The sequence below is a fragment of the Helicoverpa armigera genome, chromosome 20 (genome assembly GCF_030705265.1).
Source record: "Helicoverpa armigera isolate CAAS_96S chromosome 20, ASM3070526v1, whole genome shotgun sequence".
NCBI lineage: Eukaryota > Metazoa > Arthropoda > Insecta > Lepidoptera > Noctuidae > Helicoverpa > Helicoverpa armigera.
In genome coordinates, this window is record NC_087139.1 from 2,183,873 (window position 1) to 2,197,411 (window position 13,539).

Below are 13,539 nucleotides of genomic sequence, written 5' to 3' on the forward strand. Positions count from 1 at the left end.
AAAGTAACTATTTTTAACTGAGGTATGTGTATGGAACTTGGTACTTATTCAGATCTCACTTCTTTTATAGGCGAAGCATTCCCATATTATCGAACTTGGCAGTCTTTCACATTTTTGTTTTGGGTGGGATTTTTATTATCGTAGTACACGTTTCCCATTTCTTTTGCTCCTGACCTCGGGGTGCCATTTTCCTTTCTACTGCCAAAACATGCGTCGCTCATGCGTAGGTTTTCGCCCTCATTCCTCCGTACCTCACACGTTTCTACACTCTTTCTCTTCCAGAACGTTAAGCTTTACTTCTATACTAAAGTATGAAGCTGAGTTGAGATTGTTCGTTTGTTTGTTGAAAAGAGGTCACTTTATTGCTGGGATTATTTGAAACAAGTACTTTGCTTTTAACTAACCATATCTAATGGCAGATTTACTGATGGCCCTGGTAACAAGATTGAAGAGGTCAGGATAGACAAACGCTCATTGTAAAACATCGATACTCAGCTGCATCCAGTAAGACTGGCAGCCGACCCCCAACATAGTTGGACAAAAGACTGGGTAGATGATGATGATGAGTGGCACATAAAGTCGTTACAATTGAGATAACTTTTATGCCGACCAAAAAGATACTGAGCCAAAGGCAGGTAAAACCGCATGATACGTCTTGTGCTATAATATGTGTGTATTTATCTCAATAAATTCGCTTTACATCGTCCGATATTCATGAGGGTATCGTGGAACGCCTAAGCTTCACTGACAGCTGCTGCGGATCAGTTTATGGTACAGCCGGACTAAATATTTAAGCGGATATCTATTGAATTTAGAATGTATTGTCTACCTTTATCTATTTACTGTTAGTCTTGAAAGTGTCGAAATAGAGGGATGATGCTAGTGGAGTGATTTCATTTATAAAATGGTCACTAGGTTTGTCGGTTAAGCAAGACTTATATTCTTGATTTTCTGCACACGGTTTGGATTAGACATGAAAGGTAATTGTGTTTTCGTATTTAAAACCTGAGCTGAGGCGGTAGAATTTTACGCATAGATGCCACCATAAATTAAGCTGGATCATAAGCTCAACTCCTTGTACAAGTCTCCCTAGCACACACAAAACATCACAAACACATAGAAACAAGACCATTACTTATATCCTGAAACGAAAAACCTCGTAAAACAGCCGTGTCCCGCCATAAATATGTACTATAGAGAGGCGTCGGTACCAACAGAGTTCTAGTCACGTGTTCGGACGTGACCCGGACTAAAGCGCGCGAGACATGTCAGCTATGAACACAAATGTTGGGGAAAACTACTCGAGCTTTTTCAATATCTTTGAATATGTGGATGACATATTTGAGAAGGTGTTTTATGATTTTACATTTTAGGACAAATTCTTACGTTTCATCTCCATCCACCCCTTGAGTGACCTATATTAATATATTTTTATGGTGTCTGACAAGGACTGTTGTCTCTAAATGATTGTTCTATTTCCGGAACCACCTTCGTCTACTTGAGAAGGGTCCAATGTGCCACTGACAGATATTGTTTCCTTATTAAATTTTCATGCACAAATTATTTTCCTGTCATCAATATCCATCGAATTTTAATTGGGATTTCCTGTTATATTCAGAGGAAAGACAACAATAACCAAAAACACAACTTTATTCTAAATTAAACACAACGCTAATTGACAATATATCGGCAACTAATTGCGATACCAGACCTGACAGACCCTCATGCGTTTCACCTTCTTCTGCAGTAGCAGCATGGAATAAAGAAGGGCTTCTGCCGTTGGTGGGCAACCGGGCACGTATATATCCACCTGTAAAATAAATTATACACTTGATTGTTTTTATCAAGACCGTAACGTACAAGATTGCAAAAAAAAAAACAGTGCAAACGATACTTAAAATATTCTATCAATGAAGAGAATTGATTTTGAAGACATTAGGTACCTACACAAAATCTAAATAAGATTAGATACAGACAAAAAATATTTAGTGTTTGTTAGAGATCGATGCACTCAGTGAGACATGATTTTATACTTCTCTCATACATACAAAGCGTATCTAACAATAATATGGTTAATTTACCGGTATAATCCTATCAGCCCCTCGGCACGTGGAATAAGTATAATGATAATAGCCGCCACCGTTGGCGCAGCTGCCCATAGACACCACCCACTTAGGGTCCGGCATCAAATCGTACGTCTTGCGGAGAATAGGCGCCATCTTGTTGGTGACTGTTCCTGCCACGATGATGACGTCAGTCTGCCGAGGGGTTCCGCGGAACACCATGCCGAAACGATCCATGTCGTATCTGGAAGAAGCAATAATCTTGAGTCAACGAAAGAACAAAATATTATAAAAGGGGATACTCTGGTAAATTGGTAAAAACATGGGGTCTTCCAAAATAAATATGTCTTGTGAAGGATTTATCACAGTCATGACATCGCAATTTTTACTTCCATTGGTCTTGAAGAATAGATGTATCGTTAACAAAATCCACAGATGTTGCTTTGCAATGACATTTGATGGAAAATGTCATGTTACAACCTTTAGGGGTCAACTCGTGGATATCGAGAATCTTGACATGGAGAACAATGGCATTGTTGGTACGAACTCGTGATGGGAACTTTTGTAACTCCCTACAGTTTAATGGCGCGGAAAAGTTAACAAAGCAGTTGAATTATTAAGGTTTTCCTTTAATTTATAATGAAAGGGAGAGTGGATAAATTGTCGCGTTTCCTTTTTATTTCGTTTCGTATTCTTTTCGTGTTCAAGTCTTAAGCCTTCTTCTTTTTTAAGGTAGGGAAATTATATAGCTATGAGAAATGGATTCAAATTCGCTATGGCACTGTATAAATCTTCCAGCATTCGACTTGTTAAAGGTTGTATGTCAATTATGCAGTGAGTCCACATAACTAGGTGGAATGGAGCGTGTCGATACCGCCTCATGCATCGGGTCCCTGAATGCCGATCTTATATCGGTTACGCGGTTACGATCCGATATTGTTTATTCCGAGCTGTTGGCTTTAATTACAGCGTAGGTTGACCCACAGCGGTTTTTATTATTGAACTGATATATTGGATTTTCGTTTAAAAAGTTTTATTTTTGGAATGTGTTGATAATTGCTTTATTGGTATTCTCTGGTCTTTTTGAAACTGCCTACAGAGCCTTCCATAGGTAGCTATCGGGTGGGGTTTATGCGAACTATCTACGCATCAAATAAAAACAAAGGAACCTAGTAGCTCAGCGCCGCGCCTATACGTGCGGCGTTACATGTGAGATGGCTGCACATAGAAGAATATGGAAGGAGAAAACATGCTACGACAACCCCAAATAAATTTGGAATATGGCCAGGAAGATGATGATTAAGATTTTGATTTAACTAATCTTAAAAAAAAATACCTAGGCCCAGCATAATGCATCATCTCAAGAGCGCAGCAGGCTAGCCCGAAGGTTATCGGCCACATGGAGTTGCTTCTGCACCAGTTGAGGATATCATCTGATCGAGCCATGACCCATTCCATTGTTGACTGCAATGAGAAAGAGACTTTTACGATAAGGCCACAAGGGTGATATTGCTTTGACAACTTATCAAACATATATAAAAAATTAAAGATTAATTACATCGAAAATAAAAATGGATGGGAATATTGAATACAGTTTACGCAAGGCCCGCCTCACCTTGATTAATCATTGGAAATCTTGTTTAATTGAATATTCTGGGAAATAATTCCTACTTCATTTTTAATTAATTTTCGACCTGAAATTGTAATTCATTCACAGAATAGCTCTTCAGACATATGTATAGTGCTTGATGATCGTTCTCGACTTTGAGATCTAGTAGATACATGACATAACCTAACCACACCATACATTTCAACCGAGTTATTTTTTACCTCGTACAAGATTCCAGTACTCATAGAATTTGACCGAAATTGAACCCATATCCACTAACTCATTAAATAAATATTCCGGGTATTCCATCCATATGTATCATCGGGAATTTTAATGTGTGGTCTAGAAGAGTCAAACTGGGCGTTGGGCCAATGGTTTTGATTTCAATTTTGAAGGGAATTTGAGTCAACATTTACCCAACATTCAAATTCTTACAGGGAAACCATAAATTGTCATGTAATAGTTTGTAATAAGGATTTCGAAGGAACTCGAACACGTAAATATCATCCGCGCTACGAACCTATTTGATGATATAACATCACTTGGGGAAAGTTCCGATATACACTAACAGGTTGGAAATACATTTCCTAGAACAACCCGCTACTAATTGCTTTTCTAAATAAGTTTGCATGCATTGTTGGTACTGAACAAATCTAAATTACCATCCCCTTTGTACTCAACTAAATTGAAGCTCATATTAGTTCTGTCAAAAACTGGAAACTCAAACGTTAATTACGTCAATTTTCCAATTAAAATTATTATTAATTGATGTTGAAAAGGAAATGCAAAGTTTGTTCTAATTATTAGTAAGATAGGATCCTGTATTTCTGCTCTCCAAATTTTATGAGTTCTTGTTAATCAAAATTGACAATTATTTTTAGGCTCGTCAACTTAGCTATCAAGAAATTTATACCTTGACATTTAAGGCAGGAATAAGTTCGGTTTCTATTCATTAAGAATTTTTGTTAAGAACTTTACTTTTCGTTACCTATTGATTAGAATCAAATACCAAATTGCTAGTTCGAAACTTACAAAATTGTAGAATGGTCCTAGTACATTTGAAAGCACAAATATTCTCACATCCGTGGAACATCTGGTTTCTGTTGTGCACTATGTAGTTATTTCAGTTGAAATACTCTTCTATTGCAATCTGAGGACCCGATTAGAGACACGACTTCGCATTGCCGGATGTCCGGATAACGGACAATCCTGAACTATAATTGGAATAAGAGTAGGGTTGACGTTGTGCAAACAGAAATATATTTTTCAGACAGATTTTTCTTGGACGCCACTTATAGGTCCTTTGGAATGAATCTGTTTATGACTATCAACCAAAAGGTTGAGTATTGAGTATTGTATTGTGTGAGTAGTGTAAGTATGCAAGATATTGAGGACGAGAAGGCATCAACGTGAAATCAAAAACTTAAACATCTAACAACCACATTTAAGACAGAAATGGAGAACCCGTATTGATGGCTTAGCTAGCTCTTTGAGACCCAGGCTCTCTCTTATCATGTTGTGGCGTGTACCATGCTTAGGCGATATATTCGATATGGCAGATTCCTATGTCAAGTGTGACAGCCCTACAGCGTCCAATACCTGTTCCATGTTCTAAACAACTATAGGATGCGTGCGATCCAGAACCGTTCTACGGACCTGATCCGGCTACTCGTTTAATTTCTCCCTTAGTCCGATGTCGTTAATCCGGGATTAGGACCGTTTCGTGCCGGATATAATCCGTAGTGTTTTTGTTTTGTTGTTGTTTTATGAAGATCTTTGAGGCAAAAGTAAATGGACTTGTTGTCAGTGATTTGCATATTAAAATACAGTGCAGCTCAAACGTACATTGATTAATCTATGGTTTATTAATTAATTGTATTTTAATGTATAAATTAATTATAAAGGAGTAAAGGGTGTGTTTTTGTGAATTAGTGATTTTGTAGGGAGTCTTGTACCAACAGAAAAGTATGCTATTTCTGAGGCTCACAGACTATATCTTATCCAGGTCCAAGGATTAGTATGTTGTCATGCTATCTGAATTACAATGTTATATGTTAAGTTATTGTATAAATTACAATTATAATTGTATTTCTATTAAAACAATATTCTGACGTCAATCTGGATAAAGCCAACGCTACTATAAACACAGGCCCACGGCGTTGAACAAAGAGCTTGTTTAATATAAATACAATAAATAATATCCAATGTTTAAAGTTAGTTCAGTATATAATTATGACTATTTACGACTCCTGGCTTCGTCCCGGCTTGGAGGAAATTCCTTTGTTTCAAACTGAATGGTACTAAAGTTTCCTAATGTGTTTAGGTGATAAATTGAAAGGTTAATATCATTTGATGTGCCTACTGAAGTTCTCAGTTAATTATATACGATGTATGATAGTTTGTTCTGTGTATTTTTCTGACTTATCATCTAAATGTTCTCTATATAATTTCCTTTAATAATGGCTACACATGAGCATACTTTCACATTCCTTAATTGGTTTCTGGCTGTTTTCCGAGGTTTCACCTCCTGAAATGTTGTCACATATGTCCTACCCGGGAGAACCACTTCCCGCATCCAAACAAAAAATCTTATAAATCTATAAAGTACTTAATCTTTCCTAGAAAATAAATCGCCAAAGGAAGAAAAATCTATCAAGACATAACAAAAATATTGGTAGCCTGTCACGGTCATTGCTAATCGATTTTCCTCTCATATAACGTTGTGTAACCAGTCGCCAGTCGCTTAGACCAGGCTCATATATCACTCCTGTCAAAACATGGCGTTCATGAATTATCAGGTACTCGTCCACTTTGAAACCTATATGATACTTAGAATTCTTAGTACTTATCTTTATTATAAAACGGCGTCTGTGTCTGATGTGCGAGGTTTAAACCTGGTACTTTTTAAAACTACTTTCAGACCAAGCTCGTACTCGTACTAACTTAAAAACTAAACCAACTTAGATTTCCAATCATAAGACCCTGAGTGAAATGTGAATTTCTAAAATAGATGCGTACTGAAACAAAACGTAAGGACATCATATTTGCCAAAGTTTTCCATCTTGCTATTTTAATATTATCAATTTTGAACATAAAGTTTATCTTGGTAAAACACACATTGCCCCAGTTCGGGGAAATATAAAATTGAACGCGAGTTGTTGAGAGAGATTTACTCTAGCCCAGATTTTTGAATAAAAGCGGGATGGGATAAAATGTTCTAGCACTTCCAATTGTTTGACTATAGAAAAGTTTATGGAGGTTTGATTTCCAAAATCACATTAGATCCAGGATAATTAAAGTAATTTATTATTAACCAACAAACATTAAATCAATACATTATTTGTTTAATTAGAGCGACACCGAAAATTTCTAAATCGTTTACCTGTCCGGGGAAGTGGAAGGGGGAATATCTTCGGACTTCCTCATTCTTGAATGCTTTGCCAAGATGGGGGAACACGTGGGGGACCTTCCTAGCTTTGCTCTTAGCTGGTTTCTTGGGAGGAGGTGCTGCCTCCTTTTCGCCACATGACATAGACTTGGAGTCTTCCAAAACGGCGTTGAAGCGAATGTTACGAGTCACATCTAGTCTCCAAACATGATCCTTAGCAGGAACTGCCAAACTCTTGATAGTCTTCTGTTCGCCTCTGGGAAAATTAAAACAATATTAATAATCATGCGAGGTTCTTAAACGGGTTTGTTCGGGAAGCTTAAATTAACAAAGTTTTGAACTTAAGGATAACTTTGTGCCGCCATGTTCAACACAAACAGCTAGTTCTAAATTTAGAGTTTCTGTAGGCACTATTGACACTTATATAATCATTATAAAGCCGTGACACATCAGACCCTAACGGCTTTAACCCTGGTACACACAGTACCGTAACCTGAACCAGACATGAACTAGTTCTTCTTAAGTATATGGTCATAAACCCAATTAGGCTTTTAGGCTGTGATATAAAAGCTTGCTTTCTAAACAATAAAGTAGAAAAAATGCAGTTTTGTAAGACTATAATCAGAAACTGGTTTGATAAAAATTATTTTGCTACATAGGTAGGTAAGTCTAGACTTAATAAAGTTTTTAAAACATCAAAGGTCATTAAAAACCATTTTATTACTTTATCATAGTTATAAAAAAAAATACAATTGTTTTCCATGAAAAATACCAAAATAATGTATTTTCAGAACCAATTTAAACTCAAGTAAATCCCAAAAGTCCCACTCATCATATCAATATCTAATTAGACGCTACAATCACGAAAGCTCACATCGTCACCTCAATTGTAACCCCTCGAGTAATTACCTACTTGTAACCTCACGAGTAATTACTACTGATTGCCTCTTCACTCTTCAGACTACACGGTGACGTGCGAAGTCGTGACGTCATCGCCGCGTCATTAGTAACTAATTCAATTGGTGAAAATTGGTACTGTGGTGTTATTTCATTATTTTTGGACTACTTGGTTCCCGTGGTTTCTCCCAGGAAATTAGTCACACTCGAATAAGTGCAACTTGCTGTAGTTTTATCAAAATTATTTTTTTGCCCATGAAGATGTAATAGGTATACATACACACTCACGAAATTTCGTCTTTATAATATTTGTGTGATAATATGTACTAATCACTCGCATGAGTAATTGCCTTTTATATGTTGTTCGTATTACAGCTTAGCTTAGCTGTAAGTATTACTACCAAGTTCCACCAGGCGTTTGTGTGTGAAGAAATTACAAACACACAAACTTTCCCCTTTTAAATAATTGTGTAATTATGTAGGCTGTGCTGTTATGTTGAAAAGCTATATTTAGTATATAAGTTGGCTTTATTGATTAGTGATGTTGAAATCGGTTTTAATACTGCTAAGTGGTGTACTGTTTTGTTTATTAAATGAATTAAGTACTTAAACTTGTAGATAATATTGTTTGAATAGTTAAACATGTTAGATTAACACTCAAAAATAGACACGAGTAAATAAATACTTAAGTAATCAAATCTGTGGTAATATAACAAAGCTAAAGAGTTTGTTTGTGAAAAAATACTTCAATGTTAGATAGCCCATTTATCGAGATAGTTTACTTTTTGTCCGGTTGCGGGAAGTAGTTTTCACCTATGCCCCGTCATTAATTAAATCTAAATAAAAATTCGCATGTACGTAGCACCTAAATACCGTTACCTAACATCTAACAACGTTCTTAATCATTTAACAAATACACTATTACTGAAGCCAAGCCAAACCTTTTACATTTATTTATAGCAAATCCTTTGGGAAGTGTTTGTCCGTACGGTTTAACTATATGTACATCTCTCTAGAGACAGCTGAACAGTTTTGCTGAAACTCGCTGAAAGTACACAGTTTGCGCAAAATACACCGGTCTTAGATTCTGTTTCCTTTTTGGATTAAACCGGGCAATAGCCTGGGGACGGAATTCGTGTATACTAGGATTACGGCCAGGTATTTTAGACTGTTGGTTTTTTCGACATAAATGTTTAAAAATTTTTAAAGGTACCTACTAGGGAACAATTTTACGGTATTTTTTTATTGAAAATTTTTCAAATTTTCCTGATTTTGAGGTATTTATTCATTGTTTTTTTTTAAAGAAACTGAGCACCTACTCTCATTAATTGCGCTGGATAATCAAATATAAAAAGATGTTTTTCAATTGTGGTAGTGTAACTACTAAATGCTAAATGAATGGTTCAGTTCTATGTAGTTCAATGATATTCTTAATGTTACTTTACATTATATTTTATTCGCAATAACGTATTATGTAGTGTCACTGATCGTGCATCCTTTACAGTCAGCGCTCGATCTGCCCTCGTTAGCTACAAAACACAACTAGATATATACAACGATTGCATTCATAAACTCACGTACATGCACCACTAAATTGCATCGGTTTGACGCCGCGGTTCATTATATCAACCGCATCGGATAACTGAATTTAAATTCAATAATGTTCGCTCATTATGCGTTCGTTTAAAATTGCTTTATTTTGTCGAATATTGAAATATGTGGTTTGCAATACACGTGTATGTTATTTCAACGATCCCTAAGACGACCCACTGACCAAGGACTATGATTTATCGTACCCTAAATAAATCCATCCTAGGACCTTAGGCCTCTGAGATCGCGTCTACATTTTAGTTTGCATTTCTCTCACAAATGTATTACACGAATTTTCACATAGTTACCTCAGAGTATCTCTGAAAACGTGTCCAGAGAAACGAAACATATTTCCGTAGCTCGATACTTATATTTCAGTCACAAAATATTTCCCTGACCGATCGGCCGGACTCCAGTCATGCATCTGACGGTTGATAGACGACACATTGACGGCAAAGCGTTCGTTCTGAATTCGAAACTTGTTACCTAGTTCAGTCCAAAAAGGTTTTATGTCGATTTTATTTGGCGGAATTTATGATCGCATTTGGAATTTTTATAGTGGATTTTTATTGAATAGTTTTCTTTCTCACGTGACTATAATTGTAGTTAACAGTCTGAACAATTTTTTTCAAGATATAAAAACGTCTAAAATATATTCATTCAAATATAATCATTACGAAATCATAATTTTTATTCTAGCTTCAATTGCACGTGCGACGTCTATAATCACATAAATTACACCGCTAAAAGCGATTCAACGCTATAATCAAACAAATTATGCACTAATCGAGGAAACATTCAAACGTGTTCAAGACACGCTACCAGCCTACCTCTATATTCGGAATCTTGGAGACTCATTAACACGATAGGCTTGCAATGTCGTCGACCTAATGGCCGGACTACATAGATTGCAGTGCTGCAATTACCGCAGTACCAAGGGGTTTTCCTATGACGTGGCGGGAACTGGGCCAGGCTCGCTGGGTAATGGCTTCCGCACTCCAATTGGCTGTAGGCCTTTGAGAGAAATTGGAGAAAGTTGGTAGTTGTTACTTGTTATATGTACGCTAGGGTTGCAGTATGATTTTATTATGAGCGAGTCTCGTATGAATTGCAGTATTGATTCGCATGGGTTAGGGTCAATGTACTCTCATCTAGGCCTCGTTTGTGTGTTCGTGTAAGCATTATATAAGTAGTAGAAATATGTAGACGTTTGTAAACAGGATAATGATATAAGAATAAAGGAGATGATTGAAGAAATTGAGACAATGGTTCTAACAGTTGATTACTCAGAAATAAGAGCTTCATTGTGTGACAACAGACAGAACGTCTGTACCTAACAGTTCTTAGAATTCTATTCATTGTTATTTACAGACATTGTCTTCGATACGAACATAACAATTTGTCCCTGAAAATCTTGTTTGGAGACGTGAAATTCCGAACTTATTTTCTTCTTGTAAATGAAAAAAGTTTCCTTATTACATATTCTTTGCAGCTCAAATAATTTGTTCATAAAATGTCACGTCGGTATAAGGATGTGAATACAGAATATGTTTTTGTCGGAAAATTTTATTTTCAGAAATAATTCCGGGAAATGTGCTTAACAACATGACACAATATGTCGGAAGCCGTCGGGATCTGTACACTTTAATAGAAAAATAAAAACATTCATATCTCTTATTTTAAAATTGTTGGGTGGTCTGGAAGGACCAAGAAGTTACACCTCAATGTTTAATTTAAGTATTAATTAAAAAAAAAATACTATTCTGCTACCACTACACCAGGTAGTCGACCGCTTAATCCCGAATCGATAAATGTACGTAGACCCTAATGGAAATGTATCTGAACATAGTGGACAAGTCCTTACCTTGTTCAATATACGAAACATATTAAGTACGCTGAAAGGGAAATAGAACCAGCATAATGCTAATGGAGTATGTAATACGATTTTCAACATCTGCAGTTTGCAAAAGCAGTCTAAGTTTCTTTGAATAACTCTCAAAAGAAACCTATATTTCTTCCACTACGGTGGAATTCTGGAAGATATTTTCCATAATAAATCCTGAACTTCGTCTTCTTTTTTACAAACAAAGAATGCGTAATACGACTTACTTAGAAAATCAGAACTGTCGTCGACTTAAACTCCAGACCACGCACAGCGGTCCTTCCTCCCTTCTTTCTCCATAAAAAGTTATATTATTAAAAAGTTTTCCATTGTCCTGATCCCTTGAATAAAAGCTACTTTCTTTCAGATATATTGCCGGTCCTTTATAAGTTCATTGGCACAGTTTTTGCTGAATTTCAGCAGGAATATAAACCTTTTTGTGGCAACATTGATTTATATAGCGCGCTATTCATTTCCTTTCAGTAATGTTTCACTTGCTGAAATATTGTATGGTTCCGAATTGAAATGTTTTTCTAGACGTTAAGTGATGAAGTCATTTGATTGTTAAATAAATCTTGAATTTGAAATATGACCGTGAAATTATCGTATTGCTATTTATATTTAGCTGTACAGAAATAGACTTAAAATTACTATAAAATATGACGTAAAGAATTATTAAAATACTTGTTCAATATAGCATGCCTATTAAGTTTTCATAAAGTAAGAACAACTTTACTGGAAATGTGTTGTGGAGGAATAGAGTGAGAATTCGCAATATTATACAGTTTTGTGGAAAAATAAAAATATCAGGCACAATTCCGAGCAAATTATACAGCCTAACACAATAAACGTCACAATAAATTGATAAGGAAAAACCATTATCATGGAAAAGCTTTTTTTCTAGTACATAAAAGTAAGCGATTTATTCGAAAACCGTTTCACCGAATACGGGTAGAATATTAACATTTCTATGAAGTTTATAACCATTTATTATTTATTACCGAAACAGAGGTAATAATTTAGTGAAATTAAATTATATTGTATCACTTCTGAGGCTGAAAGTGGATTCCAAACAGTCGTGATGAAAGGTTTAAGCGTAGTTTCAAAGATTTATTGATAGAGATTATGTCCTCTCCTATAATAATTTATTCCTGTAGTTATAACTCCCACAGCCGATGAGTGATGATGACATAAATTAAATTCGAAAGGCACGCGTTGATTGGGTCCAATGGAATATCGATTTACTCGAATTGTATTTAATCGAGAATAACGAAATATCGAGCAAATGGGTTGCTAAATGCTGTTTTTTTGTATTGACTTGTCCAGCTCTTGACCTCGATCTCGCCTCCAAAATCGATGGATCTGCGATGGGACGAGTTGTTTTGTTTCATATTTCCGACTAGGCCTCATGAAATTAATTGAACAAAAGCTCTTTGCCATATTGAGTCAACTTCGACACAGTACCTACACAAATCTTGACATGGAAAGCATCTGGAAAAAGTGGTTCATTATAAATTATGTCTTTGACTTTATGTGCATCTTGTATCTTTTAGTGTAAAATGCATCACGAAAAATCATTTGTGCCTTTGAAAATACCGCACACAAACAGGGAGGTGCGGCGGAGGACTTTATTTTTGGGATAACGATACATTGACTAGGTTATAAGGGTTCTTTATTAAATAATATTAAATCTATCCCCATTAACATGTAACACTGCAGCATGCTACACACATCACAACACCCATTCAAGTGCATACACACACAGAGGCATTCATCAACAGATCGTGTCAGTTACAAAGGGCTGCATCCATCATGACCAGCATTTGATTTGCATCAGCAGATTCATATTCAATATTCATGCCATAAGTGTAGATCTTAATTGATACTGTCACTCAAACTAAATGCGATGGCATTGAGTGTCAGGGTTTGATGCACGTGTTCTACTCGTATTCAATAAGGGTTAGATAGTAAAGCCTAACGAGTATTCATATACATAATATTGTGGCTAACTAATATGCAATTATGCATGTAGTTTATAGATATGTTTATGTTTAGTTGTTTACAATCTGTTTAGTCCTAGATGGCATATGAATGACGCTGGTCAGGTCTT

General features: G+C 35.9%; 2 protein-coding genes across 8 annotated transcripts in view; one reads left to right on the plus strand and one right to left on the minus strand.

Annotated features, from left to right (window-relative positions):
* LOC110381021 (phosphofurin acidic cluster sorting protein 1) overlaps positions 1 to 13,539 on the plus strand; it is a 119,546-nt gene that overhangs the window by 73,775 nt on the left and 32,232 nt on the right. The gene's annotated exons all lie outside the window — the stretch shown is intronic.
* LOC110381020 (NADH-quinone oxidoreductase subunit B 2) lies at positions 1,659 to 9,990 on the minus strand. Its single transcript, XM_021341192.3, has 5 exons — positions 9,856 to 9,990; positions 7,055 to 7,316; positions 3,400 to 3,527; positions 2,082 to 2,307; positions 1,659 to 1,810 (listed from the first exon to the last, which is right to left on the minus strand). The coding sequence occupies exons 1-5, from the start codon at positions 9,894 to 9,896 to the stop codon at positions 1,694 to 1,696; spliced, it is 774 nt and encodes a 257-aa protein (XP_021196867.3). The 5' UTR covers positions 9,897 to 9,990; the 3' UTR covers positions 1,659 to 1,693.

What these genes read in the sequence shown, in the direction of transcription:
- LOC110381020 (XM_021341192.3), bottom strand. Translation starts at nt 9,896, where the DNA reads ATGTTTCGTTTCTCTGGACACGTTTTCAGAGATACTCTGAG. An exon ending in GTTTTCAGAGATACTCTGAG is followed by an intron (nt 7,317 to 9,855) that starts GTAACTATGTGA and finishes TAATTTTCCCAG; the next exon opens with AGGCGAACAGAAGACTATCA. An exon ending in CCTTCCACTTCCCCGGACAG is followed by an intron (nt 3,528 to 7,054) that starts GTAAACGATTTA and finishes TTCTCATTGCAG; the next exon opens with TCAACAATGGAATGGGTCAT.